This window comes from Hibiscus syriacus, unplaced genomic scaffold (genome assembly GCF_006381635.1).
Source record: "Hibiscus syriacus cultivar Baekdansim isolate YM2019G1 unplaced genomic scaffold, ASM638163v2 tig00010533_pilon, whole genome shotgun sequence".
Taxonomy (NCBI): domain Eukaryota; kingdom Viridiplantae; phylum Streptophyta; class Magnoliopsida; order Malvales; family Malvaceae; genus Hibiscus; species Hibiscus syriacus.
The window spans coordinates 1,326,260-1,348,029 of NW_024062223.1; the positions used below are offsets into that span (position 1 = coordinate 1,326,260).

The following is a 21,770-nucleotide window of genomic DNA, read 5'->3' on the forward strand; positions in this document are numbered from 1 at the left end:
TCAAAGTCAATCACCTAAAGGTGCTTTCTTGCACCCAACTACGCAACAAACACTCGGAGTTCAAGCGAAGATCCGTTAAGGTTTGCTTCGATTTCACAGGACCCGACATGCCATTTAGGCTAGGGGATCTCTGGTGATAAGCACTAGTCCTTGTAATTGAAGATACAAGGCACAGTTTGCTCTTATATGGTGAGTAGCTTTCAGACTGAGCATCGAAACTCAGAGGCCTTAGCTTCAGTGAACTCATCGATCTTACCTTGGCCTTTGCAGATTGTGTAGCGGCCATGTATGTTGGAACTACAGGAGAGGCTGAAAAACAATGGTCTTCTCCCAAAGAAGACTGCTTCTTGTGAATCGATCTTTGAGGAAACTGTAGCATCGGAGAATCCGATCCTTCCAAATTATAATGATCTTGTCTTGGGGAAGTCTTCAGCCTTAGCTGTTTAGCTCTGTTTCCTTCCGTAGGCTGCTTGCGATTTGAATTCCAAATCGAGTCCAAATCTCCGAGTTCTTTACTTTTACCGACTTGAGTATCCACCCATTCATCTAACCAGTACTTTAACCTTCCATTACCCTTGTTTTTCTCTGATTCAGCTGACTTCTGCAATTTTCTTTTCAAACCCCTTAGAACAATGCACTTGGAAAATAAAAAATTGAAGACAGATACTCGAAGCCTTTACCCGATGAACATACGAGTATTCTTTTATCCTTTCTCTTTTGATTGCAGCTTCTTTCTTGCTTAAAGCCATTGCATCTGCCTCCTCCTTTGTCAAAATGCTATCATCCCATCTTCTTTGACTGTTTATGTCCACCTGCAATTTTATTTAACATTTCATCAAGACAAAATCAATGGTCTCTAATTGTGCCATAAGAGTTTGGCAAATACCTTAATTATTTTGTCTTCCAATGTCAGCAACTGTTTGGTCTCATCATATTGCCTAGTGCCTCTCTTTGCAAAAACCTGAGACTGAATGTTCACTATCGATTGTAAGCATCTTAAAGTAGTCATCGCTTGTCGTCTCACGGCCGTTCCGCGGATGATTGCTTGAAGCCTCACTATCCCCTTCAGCGCCCGCAGAGCTTTCCTTGTCTGCACAAGTTAGTAGTATGCAAATTTTGTTGTGTCAGCTCAGTTTTCTTACAAGAAACTAGAAAACAACTAAAGGAAAGATGGAGCAAGAGAACTTACAAGGTAGCCCCTAAAGGTAGCCTGGATTTCTATGGCTGCAGCTTCTTGGATATTCTTCATATGCTCATTAGATGAAGAGGAATCAGGTTGAACATTCTTGGATTGTTCATCACATATATGCTCGGGTTGAAGGGTATCGGTGAGCAGAGCAATCTCGGCTGAAACCGGTTCTTCGGCCACGGTATGCTCATCCTTTGTTGGTGCTGTCAACCTTTTGGTTCTTGACCTTCCGAACATCCATTTCCTCCTTTTCTCCTTCTGAGAACAGATGACATAAGGGATAATTTACATATTAAAAACACTGGGGAACATCAGTGAATGGAAAAAGAGTTACCTTTTCTGTTTTTGCAATTGTCTCAAAGAGGAAGAACCTCTTCACAAGACTGAACCAGTTCTTCTTAGCCATTGTTTATTTTTATACCAAATACCAAGAAAAGTGGGGATGAAGGGATGTTCATGAGATAAAACTGAAGAAACCCAGGTATTTTCCCTTGAAAAACTGAAGCCACAAACACCCAAAAGTAGATTAAAATCTAGCCATGTGTACAAATAAAGATCTGTCCAATGATTCTTAGTTTTCTATATTTTTCACGTTTTCATCTGTTCAAAGTTGTGGGCCTTCCTAGTTAACCATTGTATGACATATCTGTTGGGAGTAAAATTACTTAGTTACCCCTAGAGATACCGCTGCTCGAATTTAGATTCAAAAACAATATTCTTTTTTACCGCCGAATTTAGATCCTCTAGGGAAAACAACATTCTTTTTTACCACCGAGGACATTCAATGGATTCCACTTACCAGCATATGCATATGACATACATAGTGGCATTATTGAAGGCAGTGGGGACTATTGATCGTTGGGATGAGAGAATATTATAAGAAAACAAAGCAGCATTGTGTTGTGGAAGGAAATTACAGCTGTGAAAGGGTCCAGATGTTCAAGGAATGAACTATGAAATATCACCATCACTTATAATAGGGTGTTTCAGATAATGGACTATTTTAAGGTGTTTCAGAAGCACTATGACATCTTTTTAACAAAGTCTATGTTGTTCCGACTCTTCATTTTTTCTTCAAGACTCTACGAATACATGCGCGAAACTACGAGAAAACCGGCACGAGCCATGTTAAGGCTTGAAGATCAAGGCTCTATGTCGTAAGAGAGAAGCTAGTCAATGTTGCTAAGAACGATAGTAAGTCGCATCTTTTTCTTTTTCTGCAACAGGAAAATAAAGTTGAAAGCTACAACATTGTAACTTTAACTTTGATGCATCAAAACCATATTGATTGAATTTCACATGTTGGTGTAGTAGTATGATTACAAGAACCAACACAAAAGAAACATTTAGTCCTTCATCTGAATCCTGTAATTCAGCTCTTTTTTATCAAAAGATATGATAAAAAACATGAACACAAAACTGATATTAATTCTTTTAATCATCTTGCATCCATGGTAGACATGGTTAGGCCGTTCACAGAGTAATTTTCCATCTCTTTGTCCATCACATTTTCTTCCACAATCCTACTTTCGGTGGAAAACGCAGGGTGTTTTGGCAACGGCAACTGCATTTCTCCGTTCAGCACTGAAATAACATCGGACATCGTCGGCCGATCGGATGGATTATCTTCCACACATAGCAGACCCAAAGTAATGCACCTTAAAACCTGGTATTGTTTAGGAGATGAACCACTTAAACTCGTATCCATTAGTTCTAATGCCGCACCATGTTTCCATAGTTCCCATGCCTGCAAATAACAACCATTTACATCAGACATGGTGTTTGTTCGATATCGGTAAAGCATAGCTAAGCTAATTACTGTAAGATCATGATATGAACTTACATATCCAACCAGGTTAAGTGGACGGTCGAACTCGAAACGGCTTCTGTTTTTCCGACCGCTGACGACTTCCAACACCATAACTCCGAAACTATAAACATCAGATTTTTCGGAGAATATGCCATCCATTGCATATTCTGGAGACATGTAGCCACTGCATTAATTCATCAAACTTAGAGTTGATAACCATGTTCTTGTTTGGTAATATATTGGTATATCAATTGTAACAACCAGGTTCCGGGACATGGTGACACCGGAAAAACTCTGGTTGTTACAGAAAGTGTTCACTTACTATGTGCCGACGATCCGGTTCGTGTTTGTTCCGGCTTCATTTGTTTTGTAAATCCTCGCCATTCCAAAATCCGATATCTTGGGGTTCATGTTTTCGTCAAGCAATATGTTACTCAGCTTCAAATCTCTGTGAATGATTCTTAGTCTCGAGTATTTGTGAAGATAAAGTAGTCCTTGAGCTATCCCTTCAATGATGCTAAATCGCTTATCCCAATCTAATAGCTTCCGTTTCGATTCATCTGTCAGACAAAAAGTACTGGTTAAAACACATAACATTGAAACCGGCAACGGCTTTCCGAGAAACGGTTAAAGAGTTGCTAACCAAAGATGAAGGAGTCCAAGCTTTTATTAGGCAAGTACTCATAGACAAGCATTTTCTCATCCCCTTGAACACAAAAGCCTAAGAGCCGCACAAGGTTTGTGTGTTGCAGTTTAGCTATAAGTATAAGCTCATTTTTGAACTCCACTAGCCCTTGTGTTGATCCTCTTGATAATCTCTTTATTGCCACTTCTATTCCATCACGAAATGTTCCCTAATGATTAAACAAGTTTTCAAATGTTAGAGACAGATTGATGAAGTAACTGTCAATAATTCACTAATGGGGATTGGCAGACACCTTGAAAACGGGTCCGAAGCCACCTTTTCCGAGCAAATTCTCCGGTGAGAAGCCATTTGTAGCAGACATAATCATTTGTGCCGTATATATGTCTAGATTGTGACCTTTGTTTCCGGTTTGAAGCTCCCTTATGTCACTTGTGTTGTCCGAAGTCATTAAGTCAAGTAGGAACATCTCTGTTTAAACCGAAGTTGAAGTTCAGATAAAAGTTGCAAGTTTACATAAAAAATCAAAAGGTTTTCATCCGTTTTAGTACCTTCCTCTCTAGATCGCTGTCGTCTTCTCAAATAAAACACCGTCGAAAACAGTACTACAATGGTTAGAGCCATTGCTATAGACATTAAAATCCATATCCAAGTTTTAGACCCTGCAATCAATGCATGAATTTAGTTTTTTTTATACCATCCAACAGAATAGAAAGATGTTTATAGATCGAAACATGAGCAAGCTGCGAGCGGTATTAAACTTACTCGAACCGTTGCGAATTATAACTTGATATGAAGTAGCTTCCAGCCCACCTTCTTGGTAAGGTCCAGAAAGAAACTGACAACCAAGGTCCATCATGGCATTGACTCCCAAACAATTGCAGTCTTTCCAACACAGGTCCTTACAATCGTTTATGGAAAGACTGATGTTTCCCAATAGCGTATTGTTTAAAGAGTCTGTATGTGGATATCTTACGGACCTTATTTCAAACTTATCACCTTTGTTTCTGCACTTCGTTCCTTCCCATCGATCGCAACCATTATCTGTTCTATCACCAGCACAGGTTTTCGAATCGAATAGGACAAACTTGCTTCCAAGTAAACTCCCATCGTAAAACAACACTAACCTCGCATTTTTCCTACGTTCTTCAGGAGTAAATTGACTAATGGCAAGCGTATAATAGAGATATTGCTCATTTGGATTAGAAACATGAGTGAAATTATAGTTCATGCTCAATGGATCCAAAGGGGGAATATTTCTAAAACCTTCACCGGTAGTCCATAAAACCCTCTCTCTAAGCTGAACAACTAATCGGTTTCCTATAGGATCCCATTCCAGGGTAAACGATCCAGACGCCGGGATCGATCTGGTTAACCAAGAAGTCAGTGACAACCTTGCCCCATGGCTGACACCCAATTTCATCCCAGGCAGGAAAGTGTTAGTTGGATAATCAAAGCTTTGCCACAATACTTTGTTTGTACCTTGCAAAACAAGATTGCCCGTATCTTGCAAGACAAGCTTGGTATCTGAACTGTTAATGGTGATAGAGGTAGATTGAAGTGAGAAAAGTCTGATAGGATTCTCACCGGTGCGAGTAATTTTAAGTCCGGTAGTGTCTACGATGAGAACTCCCGAGTCGTCTGCGATCGGATCGTCTCGGTTAGCCAACCAGATCGAGCGGTTTGACTTGTCTTCAGTGTACCACATAGCCAAGTAATATCCAAATTGTTTGCCATCCCAAGTCTGACCATACTCTTGTTTGCAGAAGCCTAAGGCGACGGCTCCATTTCGGGATACAAGATAATCAGATGAATTGGAATTAAGCTTATCACCATGGTTGAGTACGTTGGTTGCAGCTTCAGTTAACCGAAGACATCCCAAAATTAGTATCACAACTCGAAAGCTGAACATGTTCCGGATGGAGTTTAAGTGATGTCTGTCTGGTTTGCATTTTCTTCATCCCTTACTTGGAACAAGTTTTCCGTTTCCTAGAAAGTGAAAGCAGTCATAAATTTCTGTAGCCATCAGCTGCACCGAAAGCAAAATTTGACAATTTCTTTTGAACTAGACAAGCACACGTTCCAATCAGAGACAAGTACGGGTGTTCTTTGGGAAGACTAGATGCACTTGGGGTGTTCAAACTTCGGGTTTAACTGATCGAATCAAAGTTTTTTTCGGTTAATCTATTAGTTAATTTTAGGTTCGTATTTTCTTAAATTATGATTATAGGTTAATTCGTTTGAAATCGATTAATTAATTGAATTAATTAAAATTATTAAATATTTAATATATTAGATATATTATTTATACTTAAGAGTGTTTTTTGATTTAAATCGAATTAAAAAATCAAACTAACTGAAAATATTAAATTTTTATTATATAATATACATAGTATTATTTATATATTTCGATTAATTCGATTAATCGACCAATTAACCAAATTTTGTTCGGTTCAACTAATAATTGAATTTTTTTTTTGGTTTGGTTAACAATTAAAGAGAAAAAATCGATTAATAAATTTTAGCAAGTTCGGTTCAGTCAGTTCAGTGAACACCCTAGATTGAGTGAGTGGAGTATTATTAGGGATGAGCACGGGACTTGAACCCGTTGGGTTGGGTTGTTTTAAAAAAAAATTGGGTTCGGGTCGGATCATGTTCGGGTTTAGGGTGAAAAATATTCAATTTGACCCGAAACAATATAATTTTACGTTATATATTTAGAGATAATTACAATAATACCCTTTGATATATATTTTTCAATTAAATCCTTATTTTTATTGAATAAAAATAATATTTTTAATAAATATATTATTTTAGGTCATATTCGAATTTTATCTTAAAAAATTAGATCAAATTTGAATCATATAGAGGTTGTATATTTTTCAAATCGGGTGGAAGATTGTAATTTTCGGGTCGGGTTGACCCAAACTCGACCCATGCCCATCCTAAGTATTTCGGGTCTAAATAACATCATTTTAAAATACTATTGGTTTTACGCATAAACGTACGTTTATTAAATAGATTTGATTGGTTACGTAGGAATATCTTCAAGTTCGAAAATAATATCTTCTTCATCACTGCGTAGAACGAGTCAAAGACGGCTGCTTCTATTCCGTAACATGATTATATAATCAACACGGAATGACAGAGAAAAGTCAAAAACATGAAGAACACAATGAAATCCAAACCAAACCGAATAAATTAATGGTTTCTGTCAGCTTAGGCCATAGCTTCCGTATTCATCGTCCTTGTCTTAACCAAAAAAATGTTTAGTTTCCGAGTTCTGGTCCTGGTTTTGGGATGCCTTTGGTTAACTGAAGCTGCAACGAACATGCTTAGCCATGGTGATCAGCTCAATTCATCTGATTTTCTTGTATCCCAAGATGGAGCTATTCGATTCGGCTTCCGCAGACAGGATTATGGTCGGACATGGGATGACAAACAATTTGGATATTATTTGTCTATGTGGTACACCGAGGACGTATTTAATCATTCGATCTGGTTGGCCAACCGTGACGATCCCATCGCAGACGACTCGGGAGTTCTCATCGTAGACGATACCGGACTGAAGATTAATCGCACTGGTGGGGATCCGATCCAACTTTTCTCACTTCAATCTACCTCTATGGCCATCAACAGTACCGGTATGAACCTTGTGTTACTTGATTCGGGGAATCTTGTTTTGCAAGGTACAGACGTAGGGAATGGGGAGAACTTAGTATTGTGGCAAAGCTTTGATCATCCGACTGACACCTTCCTGCCTGAGCCGATGAGATTGGGGTTCAGCCATGGGAGAAATCTGTCACTTACAGCTTGGTTGACTGATTCGATCCCGGCGTCTGGTTCGTTTACGCTCAAATGGGATCCTGTAGGAAATCAGTTAGTTGCTCGGCTTAGAGGGAGGATTTTGTGGACAACTGGTGAAGGTTTGCGAGATTTTCAAAAGATGCACCCCTTGGATCCACTGAACATGAACTATAATTTCACTTATGTTTCTAATCCAAATGAGCAGTATGTTCATTATACGCCTGTCATTGATCGATTTACACCCGAAGAACTTCGGAAAAACGCCAGGTTATTGTTCGACGGTAGTTTAAGACACAGTGGAAACCAGTTACTCTTGTTCAGTTTGAATGCATGTGATGGTGATAGCACCGAGTACGGTTGCGAGAGATGGGAGGGACCAAAGTGCAGATACAAAGGTGATAAGTACGAAGTGAGATCGATAAGACCTACACATATAGATTCTTTCGACAATACACTACTCGGGAACACCAATCTTTCCATAAACGACTGTAAGGACATATGTTGGGATGACTGCAATTGCTTGGGAGTCAATGTGATGAGTGACCTCGGTTGCCAGTTTCTTTCGGGGCCTTACGACGAAGGTGTGTTGAATGGACAATCATTCCAAGTTATAATCCGCAACCGTCCGAGTAAGTTTAACATCATTCATGTTCCGAAGTATAACATCTTTTGATTCTATTGGATGGTATAAAGAAAATCAAATTCATTGGTACTGCTGTTTTTGTACATTGATTGCAGAGTCGAGAACTTGGATATGGATAGTAATCTCTTTAGCAATGGCTTTAACGATCATACTACTGTTTTCGACCGTGTTTTATTTGAGAAGACGACACCGAGCTAGAGAGGAAGGTACTAAAACGGAGGAAAAACATTTGATATTTAATGTAAACTTGCAACTTTGATCTAACTTCAACTTTGCTTTGAACAGAGAAGTTCCTACTTGACTTAATGACTTCAGATGATGCAAGTGACATAAGGGAGCTTCAAACTGGAAACAAAGGCCACAATATAAACATATATACAGCAGAAATGATTATGTCTGCTACAAATGGCTTCTCACCGGAGAATTTGCTCGGAAAAGGTGGCTTCGGACCCGTTTTCAAGGTGTCTGCCAATCCCAATTAGTGAATTATTGACAGTTACTTCATCAATCTGTCTCTAACATTTGAAAACTTGTTAATCATCAGGGAACATTGGTTGATGGACAAGAAGTGGCAATAAAGCGATTATCAAGAGGATCAACACAAGGGCTAGTGGAGTTCAAAAATGAGCTTATACTTATAGCTAAACTGCAACACACAAACCTTGTGCGGCTCTTAGGCTTTTGTGTTCAAGGGGATGAGAAAATGCTTGTCTATGAGTACTTGCCTAATAAAAGCTTGGACTTCTTCATCTTTGGTTAGCAACTCTTTAACCGTTTCTCGGAAATCCGTTGCCGGTTTCAATGTTATGTGTTTTAACCAGTACTTTTTGTCCGACAGATGAATCGAAACGGAAGCTATTAGATTGGGATAAGCGATTTAGCATCATTGAAGGGATAGCTCAAGGGCTACTTTATCTTCACAAATACTCTAGACTAAGAATCATTCACAGAGATTTGAAGCTGAGTAACATATTGCTTGACGAAAACATGAACCCCAAGATATCGGATTTTGGAATGGCGAGGATTTACAAAACAAATGAAGCCGGAACAAACACGAACCGGATCGTCGGCACATAGTAAGTGAACACTTTCTGTAACAACCAGAGTTTTCCGGTGTCACCATGTCCCGGAACCTGGTTGTTACAATTGATATACCAATCATATTATCAAACAAGAACATGGTTATTAACTCTAAGTTTGATGAGTTAATGCAGTGGCTACATGTCTCCAGAATATGCAATGGATGGCATATTCTCCGAAAAATCTGATGTTTATAGTTTCGGAGTTATGGTGTTGGAAGTCGTCAGCGGTCGCAAAAACAGAAGCCGTTTCGAGTTCGACCGTCCACTTAACCTGGTCGGATATGTAAGTTCATATCATGCTCTTACAGTAATTAGCTTAGCTATGCTTTACCGATATCGAACAAACACCATGTATGATGTAAATGATTGTTGTTTGCAGACATGGGAACTATGGAAACATGGTGCGGCATTAGAACTAATGGATCCGAGTTTAAGTGGTTCATCTCCTAAACAATACCAGGTTTTAAGGTGCATTACTTTGGGTCTGCTATGTGTGGAAGATAATCCATCCGATCGGCCGACGATGTCCGATGTTATTTCAGTACTGAACGGAGAAATGCAGTTGCCGTTGCCAAAACACCCTGCGTTTTCCACCGAAAGTAGGATTGTGGAAGAAAATGTGATGGACAAAGAGATGGAAAATTACTCTGTGAACGGCCTAACCATGTCTACCATGGATGCAAGATGATTAAAAGAATTAATCTTTTTTTTAGATAATTTAAATGAATTGAGCTTAGTGTTACGTTGGTGTTATTTTTGTACTATATAGTTATTGTAATATTGATTGAATTAAATTAATTCTAAACTCTATTTTCCCCCTAAATTAATATTTTTTAATTTTTCTTGGGAAAATTACGTGTTTAATATTTAAACTATCAGTTTTATCGCGTTTTAGTACATAAACTTTTAAATTTTTTTCAAAATCATGGTTAAAGTTTAGTTTTTATTTTATTTTAGTATTCCGTTCAAAATTTAACATTAAGTTTTGAAAAAATTGAAAGTTTATGTATTAAAAGGGACCAAAATTGATATCTTATATACTAAACACGTTAAGTTTTTAATGGCGGGGTACTAAAATGAAATAAAAACTAAACGCTAGGCATGATTTTGGAAAAAATGAAAGTTGAAATACTAAAATGGACCAAAACTTATAGTTTACTAAATGTGTAATTTACTATTTTTCTTTTAAAGTATCATTTTAAATGATTAATATCGCTCGAACACATATTATCAACGAATAACAATAATTCTTTTAACATGGAGTCTACTTAATTCGTGCAGTTACTAATTTATTAAATAAAGTAAAACATATATTAAAGAAATGTTTTAATTTTATTTTATTTTATTTAACATTTTAAATTTTTATATTAAAATTGTATTTTTATTATACCTTATATTTTATTTTATGTAAAATCTAGTTTATTATTGAAAAATATATTCATTTACTGCTTAAGTTAGGTTTGAAGTGTAATATGTGAATTTTTTTTTTATAAATTTGTGATGAATACAAGATAATATTTTACAATAAATATTTGTATTTTTATCGGTGTCTGAACTCAAAATTTTTGAAGAAAATAATAAATCTATTAAAATTGAATTCATTTGATTCGTGCAAATATATGATTTTCAATACTAATAAAAGTAAAATATTAATCTATAATACTAATTTCATAATATTAATATATAATATTTTAAGTAAAAACATATATATTAAAATATTATTTTTAGAAAAAAAATAAAATAGAAAGAATTGTATATAAATTTTTTAATGAAATGTTTTAAGAGTTATTTATTCTCTTTCTTATATGATAAACCTAGAGTCCTAGTCCTTGCAAAACACCACCACCACAGCACCGCCACCATCTGCAATTGACAAGCACTCCCCTTTTCCCTCTGCCATTAAACAAAAATAATAAGTAAAAGAACCGTAACCCTAGAAATCCAAAAGGAGAAGGATTTAGATTCCGCGTCGGAGTTGGATTTCAAAGCCGGTTGATGCTGAGTTTTGGTGAAGTTGAAGAGGATCAAAGAGAGGGTCCTTCCGATAAATGCTCTCTCTATATCTCCCCTTCAAATTTTCTTCCTTTTTCATGTCTTCTCCCTCTTTATTCTCTGCACATTCAGGGTTCTCCCAAGCCCTAGACTTTGATCTTTGCTCTATACCTCTTGTTTCTTTTCAAACTTCTCCTTTGTATAAGACATGACTGATTCTAAGGTTTGTCCCTCCCCCTACACTCCCTTTTATATCTGGGTTTTTGTTAGATGTACGTAATATAACTTTCCCCTGAATCGTGTGATGGGTTTATTTTTGTTTCCTTGTTAAACACTTAAAAGTTTGGGATTTTAGAGAATTAAAGTTTTTTTTAATTGTTTGATGATTGATTGTTGGGTTTACCTACATAACAATTATGATTTGGTTGGAATTGGATTGTTTATGAATGATGAAAACGAGGATGTCTTTTCCTTTTTCTATGACAAGCCTTAATATGCTTCGGTTATGCTTGAACCATCACTGGCCTATGCTTCTAATCAGAACTGTGGCTCTATTGTTTTCCTTGGTTTGAACAGGTATTTGTTTTTGGATCCTTCACTGAAGATGAAACCAGGTCATTGCTGTCGAAGCAGTCCCCTGGAAAATCTGAAAAGCCTGTGGAAAAGAAGGAATTGCAATTTGGTTCTTTCGATTTTGCTGACGGAGGATCTTTGGGAAGTACCAATGGTAATTTAAGCTACAAGCCAAGTTCCATGAATGGACCAGTTGAATCTTTATCCTCGACTTCTCTAATTAAGGGTGTAAAAAGTAGAAAAACTACTACGGATTGTTCCTCAAGTGCACTTCAAACTCCAAAAGAAATTCAAAATGCTAAGAGTTCCAGAAGTAACTGTATCCTCAACAATGGCATAAAACAGCTGGATGCAGAAGGCATTGATTTAACTCCACTGCAATTATCCCATAATAAATGTGGTCCCTTGAATGGTTCTCAGAGTTCGAAATTTCATGTTCTTGAGAACGGAGTTATAGAGATTGGAGATCAAAATGGGAATGGGATGAACGATGTTTCGTTAAGAAGCTCTGTTCAAGGAGACATTGCAAAAGAAGCCGAGGATCAAATTAAACTTGTTAATAACTTATCTCCCCGTGGCTTGATTAACTCTGGGAATTTATGCTTTCTCAATGCCACTTTACAGGCTCTCCTATCCTGTTCTCCTTTTGTCCAGCTCTTGCAGCAACTTAGACTTCGTAATATACCCAAGGTGTGTTGTATGCTTGCGTTGTTTCCTTGAACTTATGTTCTAATAAATGATCATCTCAAGGTGAGTAAATATGAACTTCTCAATAGATTTAACCAACTGATGCGTTTTGTTGGTTTTGATTTGATAGGTTGGCTATCCAATATTAGCTTCTTTTGCTGCGTTTGCATCCGACTTTGATGTGCCATCCACCGATTCTAATTTGAAGAGGAAGGATACAACAGCCCTTGAGATTGGTAGACCTTTCAGTCCTGTCATGTTTGAATCTGTCCTTAAAAGCTTTACTCCAGATGTGCCAAATAGCATATCTGGTAGGCCAAGGTTTGTCTGCTTTCTATATTAGTCTTATTACTATATTTATATATGCTAGCCCTGGCCCTCTTGATTTCTTACTAATCATTTCCAAAATGCTATAACTATTTAAAAGAAATTATGATTGGTTTAAAATTTTAAATGTTTTTATATTCTTAAAATCAGTATGATAACTATTAACTATGTACCATATTTAATGAAATAACGTTGTGATAATTTTTGCTAATCACTTCAGGCAGGAAGATGCTCAGGAATTTCTAAGTTTTATCATGGATCAAATGCATGATGAATTGGTTAAGCTTCAAGGGCAGTCCGGTAGCTCAAATGGGGTCAGGTCATCACTAGTTTCTTCCGCAGAAGATGATGAATGGGAGACTGTTGGACCAAAAAACAAATCTGCTGTCACAAGAACTCAAAGCTTCCTTCCATCGGAGTTGAGTGATATTTTTGGAGGACAGTTGAGAAGTGTGGTGAAGGCTAAAGGTAAGGACGTTTACTACAGCTGGAAAGCATATTGGATTATATGAAAGCAGGCAATTCAAATGGTTACTTGTTTGGCTACATATTTTTATGGGTTTTGCAAACCCGTGTTTCTTTTATTTACTTTACAACTGCAGCTACCAGGAAATTAATTAAAAAAGCTAAAACACTAACATAGTGAAGTCACCTAGATATTTACAGCAATTGATGCATGTTAGCTTTGATCTGTGGACAAAGTGGAAATACTTATACAAATTCAAACTTGGTTGTCTTCATCTTTCATATCCAGATGTTAGCTTTGTTTTTTGGGTGTATTTTCTATCCTGTTCGGTTGACATGGTACTATTTATTAACATTGTATTCTTTTTCTTAATTTGCTTATTGGGGCAGGAAATAAACCTTCTGCTACTGTTCAACCATATCTATTGCTCCACCTTGATATCCATCCTGAAGCTGTTCATACTATTGAGGATGCACTTCATTTGTTCTCAGCACCAGAATATCTCGAGGGTTACCGTGCATCAACAGCTGGGAAGGTATTTATTTCTTTTAATTGTTTCCTTTTGTTGTTGGCTACTATATCCTTACTTTTATATATCTTAAGAGTGTTTGTTTTTGTTATGTCTCATCCTTTCCTGTATGTGCTTATGACAAATTGGATTTTCTTGTGTTCATATCCATCAGGCTGATGTTGTTACTGCCAAAAAATCTGTCAAGATACAGACACTTTCGAAGATAATGATTTTGCACCTGATGCGATTTAGCTATGGAAGCCAGGGGAGTACCAAGCTGCATAAGCCTGTACACTTCCCTCTTGAGCTGACATTGGGTCGGGAACTACTTTTTTCTCCATCCACCGAGGTAATACTTCTCTTCATTCAATAGTTTGAATGTGTGCATTGCTTTTTTTTCACATTTGCAAATTCACATCATGGATAACGACTTTTAATCATCTTTTACTTAAGTATCTGCTACAATGATGCATTCGTGTTTATTTTTTGCCGCCTGCTTTGTTGGCAATCAAGTGCTCTATATATTTAACCTTTATTACTGTACTTCATTTATAGGGCCGGAAATATGAACTTGTTGCTACAATAACCCACCATGGAAGAGATCCCTCCAAGGGGCATTATACTGCTGATGCTCGTTATCCCAACGGCCAATGGCTGCACTTCGATGATGCCTCTGTCACTGCCATTGGGACAAGCAAGGTGTTACATGAACAAGCATATGTTCTCTTCTACCAACAAACATAGAAGCTGTCATTTTATACCTCGTCGGTGAATATTCAACCTCTGATTTTCCCTTCCCTTTAACCGCCTTTCACGCCTTACCTTCAAATGGAAATTTTAACCGCAACTGATATATAATCGTTCTTAAGTAGTGATTTTGTTTTGTTTGTTTTCTTATTATCACGAGTTAAGAACACTGTCCTATTAGGTATAGAGGAATTATGCATGTATACAAAACATAGAACATACACTATTGTATTCTTGTGCATACATGTTATATTTATTATAAGGTATGCTTTTGGAGAGTATCCTTCAGTATTTATTTTTCTTTAATGTTTCTAACAATAAATTTATACTGCCTCTATTTCTTCTCACTCAACTTTAATCTGCTAAAAACAAAGGAGAGCTGCCTACAAAAGTTCACTCCAAGTATCTGTAAGGCCAGCCACACACCAATGGGTGCAAGTGCGCATCTTTTCTCCGTTGTGACAATGCTGTGATGTCCAACAAATGAACTGGCTTCTTGATCCCACTTATCACCTCTTTAACCACATACACTGCCTCAGGCAACCCTGCTGGATAAATTGTTCCGTTGAATGGTCTCATCTCCTTCAAGCAATTCGTCACTCCCAGCTCGCCCCTGTCCGAACCACTGAGACATAGTTTCATATGCCAGCTCGCCCCAGTCCGAACCACTGAGACATAGTTTCATATGAATATAGTCAGTCAAACAAGTGTTCGGATACGACCGAAGTCGAGTACCATTGGCTAATAAAGTTTTCAAAAGGAAAAGGTAGTCTCACTGGTAGTGTGAAGGAGAGATCCCTTGAAATATAACTCTAGTTTTATCAGTTTCCACATCTGAATCAACCCATTTAGCCCATGTTGTCAAAGCTGTCTTAAATGCAACTATTCGATCCATGTCTTTCACAATCTTCCCTTCCACTTTAATATAATCCCACCTGCAATTTAACAAACACAATCACAGAATTTGTTTCAGTTCCTGCTGTTAAAGCTAGCTAATCATGCTCGAGTTTCGATGCAAAGGCTGTTACTGTTGCTTCGGTTCTCTAAGGTACCACCATAACCAAGTGTTGAAAACTAAAACATCAATGTTCTTCCATAGATTCCCATTCCTCATTGAGTTCAGATTCAGAACTCTGCCGATCTTTTCCCCGTCAACGTCCACCAAGTACAGTGAATCCTGATAAATCAATGAATCACGTGAAACATTATTTTAATCACATATTCTTACATAGTTAATCTACTTGTCGGATTCTTTTTGCAGGTTACCTGGAATTTAACGGAAGAAATGGTGGTGGTGTTCAACTCTTGTCTGATTATGTTGGAATTCGGCACTGCAGCATAAAGCATGCATACCAACGATTGCCAAATGTTTAGACTTAGGGAATCCCCAATAAACATTATCTTTTTCCCACTGAATCTCTTCAAAAATGACTCTCCATCAAACCTGTTGGAATTGCAAACAGGAAACTATTTAATTCATAGATTGCAGTGTATGAGAATGAGAGCACATGGTCTAAGGTTGGTGCATTTCAAATCCCAGAATCATTGGGGTATGCATTACACTACTATCCATCCATCACTTCGATTCGAGAACGAGTACCGAATATGAATACATGTTCGATACGAGTATAAAATTTTAATTAAACCTTAAATGAGTACATAGAACACTCATGATTAACGTAGACGACACATAGAACTCTCACGTATATAAGATGTAGAGAGCAAAGTACCTCGGCAACTGGCAATTGCTCGGCTGTCATCTATACTTAAGGGAGAAATGATCGGGGTGGCCATACTTGAGGCAATCGAATTCCTTGCGGATAGAAGGACATGCCAATGAGTTGTGGAGAGGAAAAGACTCATCATACACCCATTTCCCTCGGTACATATTGCACTTGGTCTCCTTTTTTCCCCCCCTCAAATCAAAGCTATTGCCATTAGCAGATAACCACGAGAAGATGACAACAAAGGTGGCAATAGCTTGAAAAAAAATCCCATTTTGAAAATGGGGAATGAATGATGTGATGATGACGGGAAATAGAGAGAGAAAGATGAGAATATGAAGGGGACAAATACAATGACAGTGGGGTGCTATTTATACCAGCAAAAAAAGGCAAGTTTTCTAATTCTGCAGAAAGGTTTAAATTTGCATGGGAGGTGCTGATTAAGTAGGGATGGAGACAGGGAGGGTTGCATTTATCTATTTAGCAAAAGATGGTTATTTTTCACATGGTGAACAACTCAGTGAGTCAACGCATAAATTGCAGGTTAACTTTCAAAAACGTATGTTTTGGAGTTACTTTGGATTTTTGTGGAACCAAACCGCTAAATGCTTTTTAGTGTGCGGTGGAATCATCTCTTTGAAAATATTGCTTTAATTGGGAAAGTTTCGTCTTATCTTCTTGTTGAAATGTTGACATCATAGACTTGAAGAGAAAATGATGATATCATACTTTTTTTTAAAATTTGTGATTAAAATGAATTCATTAAACGAATTCAGTAGTAAAAGAGAAAATTATCTTTCAAAAGTTTTAGATTTAAATATTTTATTTTGCATAATATGTATTGCTAATAATTAAAAAGAATTATGAACAAAAGTTTTCTCACTAACAGTGTCATAAATAGACTTTTATATAGATAACGATATTATTTTGGTGAATTTTTTTTTAAATGACATTGTTTTGAAGTTGTTAACTATTTAACGACAGAATGACAAAAACAACTAATGTATTAAGTTTAAAGAGAAAATTGAAAAATTTTAAAGTTCAGAGTAAAATTTAGTGATGAAATTTATAAATTATCTTACAAAATATGATTAAATTAATATAATAAATAAACATGGATGATTAAATTTAATATTCTATTAAAATTATATTAATTTAATAAAAAAACATATGCGTTGTGGTTAATTAGTACAAGAACCATGGTTATCAAAATCGGCTTGTCCGGTTCGGTTACCTCACAAAACCGGCCTGACAATGAACCAGTTAAAAATCGGTAAAATCGGGGTGAACCGGCTGAAAATTGATTTGAACTGTCGGTTCACTTTTTTTCTTTTTAAAAAAAAATTAAACCAAACAACGTCGTTTGTTCAATGAGCCAAGTCAAATTCAAGTATTATTGAGCTTGACTCAAACTCAAAAACTTTAAAAGTAAGCTCAACTCGACTCAAAAACTCACGAGCTAAAAATTATCAAGTTCAACTCGAACTCAAAATATAATATTAAAACTTGAACTCGAAAAGGCTCAAACTCAAAAAAAATTTAGAAGTTCGATTGAAGCCTAAAATTTGAGCTCAATTGAAGCGAAATAATAGTTTGCTCTGTGCTCACCAAAAGGCTCCATGATTTTGAATGTCAAATTATCTCTATTATTTATAGAAGTAAGTTGGAATGCTCTTCTATGTTTCTTAGTCATGTGGGATTGTTTTGTTCTCATATTTTTACTCTTTAAACTTTTGGGATGCTCTTCTATGTTTCTTAGCCATGTGAGATTGTTTTTTTTAAAAAAAAATTAAACCAAATGACATCATTTGTTATGATTTTTTAAGCCCCAATTTTATTTTTTTGATTATAGTTATATAATTATATTTATTATTTAATATGTTTTACCTTAAATATTATGTTGTAGTTGATTTGAATCATTTTGTTTCACTTAATTTTATGGTTTTTAATTTATATATGTTATGACTTGTGATATTTTTATACCTTTTAATATTGTAAACTTAAAAAAAAATATTACATATATATTAATATTGCTTTGAATATTATGTAAAATTAAAAAAAATTATTTTATATAAAATCCGATTCAACCGCGATTGAACCCGGTTGAACCAGTACCTTCACCGGTTCAATATCCGGTCCGGTTTTAAAAAAATTGACAAGAACACACATACAACCATGATTGGACAATTTTAAAAAATAATAAAAATGATGATTAAAATGAGCCTTACTTTCAAAACAATATTAGAAATTGTTGATTAGTACATGTCAAATTTATAGTCTTGTTTTATATATATATATATATATATATATATGGGAAACTAGCCCTGGAAGAACTGAGAAAAGGTTAGTTACATGTAATCCTTGATAACGTAACCTGTTTCTGTAAATAAAATTTGACATGAAATATTCATAATTCAAACAACCTTAGAGACATAAAAGAAAGCCTAAATAAAACAACATAATCATAAGGATATGAAATGTTTCAGGGTACAAAGCTTAAGCTTTAATTTTCTTTCTTTTATCATCTGATTCTTGGTCGTTTCCGATGAAGTTTCGTTTCTTGGTCGTGTTCATGTAAGGTCTGATAACCCATTCGACCTGAGCTTCACTCTGCTCCATTGTTCCTAATTTTACCTGCAACATGAGCAAGTCGGTTGGATTTAAACCGCCATACAAAGCACCTGATGATTTCGTCGATATGGCATGATACTTGCCTGATAAAGCCGCAATTCAAACCTCGGACCAATTTCCTTTAACTCGACTGATTTCGGACCTCCAGGTTTCTCGTAGATGTGATGTCTGCGTGTTTACATGCTATCAATGAGTGAACATTTTATTACATTGAAACAAGAGGCAGAACAATCTGTCATGATTATATTATCCAGTGACTCACTTCAAGGTTTCAACAAGTTATCGACTGATTTTATCATCGGTTAATGTTATCAGTATCTCCCTTTTAAAGCTTATGAATGCAACAAAATTTACAAGAGAACCAACCTGAATGAAATATAGTCAGACCGATTAGCAAAAGTCACGATACGCTTTGTATCAGGCTTTGGCACTGGGAATAAATGTTTTAGAATGTTTGCTGTCCTTTCACCGAGCTGGCAAAAGAAATTGAAAAAGAATGTCACCCGTAAGGATCTTTGAGCACAAACCAGGCCTCGTTACATAATCAGCTATTAGACACAAGTGGCATATTAAAACCATTAAAAGAAATAACCCCAAAAGGTTCAGGTATGCACATATATACATTGTACCCAACTGCATCATATACTTCGTAAATATGATGCATATAAAGTGATAACAATACCTTGGTTTTAAAATTGTCAAGAATCAAATGTGGGTAAGCTTCAGGCATTGTTCCCATGGCTTTCTTGTCCTTAATGTCATGTCTTGTAACCTAGAAGGATATTTAGATTAAGAAAGCAAGCATAGAAATAGAAGACCAAGTAAACGTCTGCGTAGGCTAGAGTCATCAAATACTTGCCACATTGAGTAAACCAAAGTATGCAGTGGGACCGAAAGGTAGATGACTTATGATCAAACCGTCTGGTATACCCCGATGTTCATGAACCAAAATAACATCAGTAAATTCATGTGCCCGGCAACTTTCAATAATTTCAGATATAACCTGCAAATAAGAAAGGGGGGGTAAATAATCACTTTCTAAATCTCACTAGAAAACCAGCTTGATGTCAAGTAAATAAATGGGTGTTAAATAGGGGTGTTGGTGTTCATTATGTGGAGAAAAGTGTAGCTCCAAAGCTAGCCCAGACAAAATTGCATCAAGAAGTCTAATGGTGCAATGGTTCAAGGAAAAGCTCGGTTAGACGGAATGTTCAACTTAACCACTGAACATGACTTAAGCAAAGTTGCTGATAATAAAACCAATTGCGCAAGTGATAGAACTTCTATCTTATATCCTCGACATCAAGAACAAACCCTTGCCAACAATTCAAAACAAGCATCATAACAATAAGACAACCGATAGGAACCCAAGGAAGAAAGCATGGATGGAAACAATGCAATGCCGCATTCACCTGACCACCACGATTCATTCGCTCCGCATTGGGAAAGACGAACTTCAATTCCTACAAGAATCACTCCATAGGAAACCAAATTCGTGATTAAACTCACACCCAAAGTATCAAGGAAAATTGTATTCATCACCAAAATAGACAAACCAACCTTAACAAACTGTACAAGAGGAGCACTTGGATCCCGAGATGTTGTCAGCAAAATCTTAGGGTCTCGTACGGTTGCATTTGCATACTCATCATCGATATGAGATTTGGGAACTAAAATCCACCAAAATTAAACAATTATATATCAGCACCAATCCCCAAAAAAAGCTAAAAATATGAAAAAGGGGTTTTTTTCCTTTAGCTCAGAGCATAACAAAAGTTCAAAAAAAATAACAAAATAAAAATAAACATTACCGGCGGTGTAATTATCTTCAAGGTCAATTTCTTGGCGAAGCGCGGCCTCCTCATTGCGGAGCTCAGTCGGAATGGGTTTTCCTTCTGCAACGAAACAAAATTAAAAAAATGAAAAATTGAAATAAAATTATGATTAAAAAAATAGAAAATTTAATAGTACCATCAAGGGCTTCTTTGATCTTGCGTTTCTTCTCATAAAGCAAACGCTCTTTGCCTTCCAAGCTCTTCCTGTACAAATACTCTCTCCTCAATCGTATATTTCTTCTCAACATATTTTTTTATTTAGTTGTAAGCGAAGAGACTGCCCACCAGATTTTGCAGGGTTTAGGGTTTCTTGGTTTAGGGTTTTCTCAATAGATGGTCAAGGGAAAACAAATTTCACAGCAGCTTTTGAAACGACGACGTTCGTATTTTATTAGGCATCAGGTACCCTGCGCTGATGTGCATTTGCGTTAATAATAGGCCAAAATTTGTACCTTCGTAAAATTTGGGCTATATGATGCTATATCTCTCCAAATATTAAAAATATATAAAAATATTAAAACAAAATAAAAATTAAATTATTAAAAATTAAAAAAATAAAAATACCATAAATTATAAATAATTAAATTTTTTAAATTCTTAAATATTTTCATCGAAAAAAATCTGACTCTCTCTTTCTTCTTGTTACGCCTAAATCTACTATTCTATTTATTAACACAATTTTAACCAAAAATCTAATGATAATTTTAATTATTTTAATAGCTTATACATACATTTAGTCAAAATGACAATGTAATTAAACATAGGCAAATTATTTAATTATTTTTATGATCAGATTTAAAGTCTTTTTTATATAGGATTTAATTATATCTCACTTATTTAAGGATATAAATATGTCAAAACATATATATAACCCCCTTTATTATATAATTCATATTGAAGTTAACATGGTTTCATGAATATCTAAATTTTATTATTTAATTCAAATATTATATAGTATAATTTATTAAATATTATACCTAATATATACATATAATATATCTACATACTAACATTAATATACTTTTAATTAGGGGTGTGCAAAATTACCCGACTCGGTTGACTCGACCCGCCGACCCGGATATAAAAAAACCGGGTAATTCTCT

The 21,770-nt window shown here is 35.9% G+C and overlaps 6 protein-coding genes and 1 pseudogene across 9 annotated transcripts; 2 read left to right on the forward strand and 5 right to left on the reverse strand.

The window, feature by feature from the left end:
- Positions 1–4: 4 nt before the first annotated feature.
- LOC120204187 (protein IQ-DOMAIN 14-like) lies at positions 5–1,665 on the reverse strand. Its single transcript, XM_039204299.1, has 5 exons — positions 1,524–1,665; positions 1,190–1,447; positions 887–1,090; positions 681–812; positions 5–601 (listed from the first exon to the last, which is right to left on the reverse strand). The coding sequence occupies exons 1-5, from the start codon at positions 1,593–1,595 to the stop codon at positions 11–13; spliced, it is 1,257 nt and encodes a 418-aa protein (XP_039060230.1). The 5' UTR covers positions 1,596–1,665; the 3' UTR covers positions 5–10.
- On the reverse strand, positions 721–21,049 carry LOC120204189 (U3 small nucleolar ribonucleoprotein protein IMP4-like). The gene is made up of 10 exons (XM_039204301.1): positions 20,804–21,049; positions 20,644–20,727; positions 20,393–20,502; positions 20,245–20,295; positions 19,692–19,835; positions 19,515–19,604; positions 19,199–19,305; positions 18,916–19,000; positions 18,683–18,835; positions 721–973 (listed from the first exon to the last, which is right to left on the reverse strand). The coding sequence occupies exons 1-9, from the start codon at positions 20,913–20,915 to the stop codon at positions 18,698–18,700; spliced, it is 921 nt and encodes a 306-aa protein (XP_039060232.1). The 5' UTR covers positions 20,916–21,049; the 3' UTR covers positions 721–973; positions 18,683–18,697.
- LOC120204188 (G-type lectin S-receptor-like serine/threonine-protein kinase CES101) lies at positions 2,613–4,295 on the reverse strand. Its single transcript, XM_039204300.1, has 6 exons — positions 4,194–4,295; positions 3,938–4,113; positions 3,643–3,853; positions 3,322–3,559; positions 3,033–3,183; positions 2,613–2,936 (listed from the first exon to the last, which is right to left on the reverse strand). Exons 1-6 carry the CDS (start codon positions 4,276–4,278, stop codon positions 2,628–2,630), a joined length of 1,170 nt encoding a protein of 389 aa, XP_039060231.1. The 5' UTR covers positions 4,279–4,295; the 3' UTR covers positions 2,613–2,627.
- On the reverse strand, positions 4,334–5,587 carry LOC120204002 (G-type lectin S-receptor-like serine/threonine-protein kinase CES101). Its single transcript, XM_039204114.1, has one exon. The coding sequence runs from the start codon at positions 5,552–5,554 to the stop codon at positions 4,334–4,336; it is 1,221 nt and encodes a 406-aa protein (XP_039060045.1). The 5' UTR covers positions 5,555–5,587.
- Positions 6,833–9,904, forward strand: LOC120204179 (G-type lectin S-receptor-like serine/threonine-protein kinase CES101). 3 transcript variants are annotated; one of them, XM_039204288.1, is made up of 7 exons: positions 6,836–8,078; positions 8,188–8,298; positions 8,378–8,553; positions 8,637–8,847; positions 8,931–9,168; positions 9,307–9,457; positions 9,554–9,904. In XM_039204288.1, exons 1-7 carry the CDS (start codon positions 6,908–6,910, stop codon positions 9,860–9,862), a joined length of 2,367 nt encoding a protein of 788 aa, XP_039060219.1. In that variant the 5' UTR covers positions 6,836–6,907; the 3' UTR covers positions 9,863–9,904. The 3 variants fall into 3 exon arrangements, with proteins under 3 accessions (XP_039060221.1, XP_039060219.1, XP_039060220.1); XM_039204290.1 differs by lacking the exon at positions 9,554–9,904 and having other exon boundaries at positions 6,833–8,078; positions 9,324–9,405; XM_039204289.1 differs by lacking the exon at positions 8,188–8,298.
- LOC120204182 (ubiquitin carboxyl-terminal hydrolase 24-like) lies at positions 11,013–14,758 on the forward strand. Of its 2 annotated transcripts, XM_039204294.1 has the most exons (8): positions 11,014–11,389; positions 11,743–12,217; positions 12,251–12,429; positions 12,557–12,747; positions 12,974–13,221; positions 13,609–13,754; positions 13,903–14,079; positions 14,286–14,758. In XM_039204294.1, exons 1-8 carry the CDS (start codon positions 11,375–11,377, stop codon positions 14,472–14,474), a joined length of 1,620 nt encoding a protein of 539 aa, XP_039060225.1. In that variant the 5' UTR covers positions 11,014–11,374; the 3' UTR covers positions 14,475–14,758. The 2 variants fall into 2 exon arrangements, with proteins under 2 accessions (XP_039060224.1, XP_039060225.1); XM_039204293.1 differs by having other exon boundaries at positions 11,013–11,389; positions 11,743–12,429.
- On the reverse strand, positions 14,840–16,833 carry LOC120204003 (annotated as a pseudogene).
- Positions 21,050–21,770: the final 721 nt, after the last annotated feature.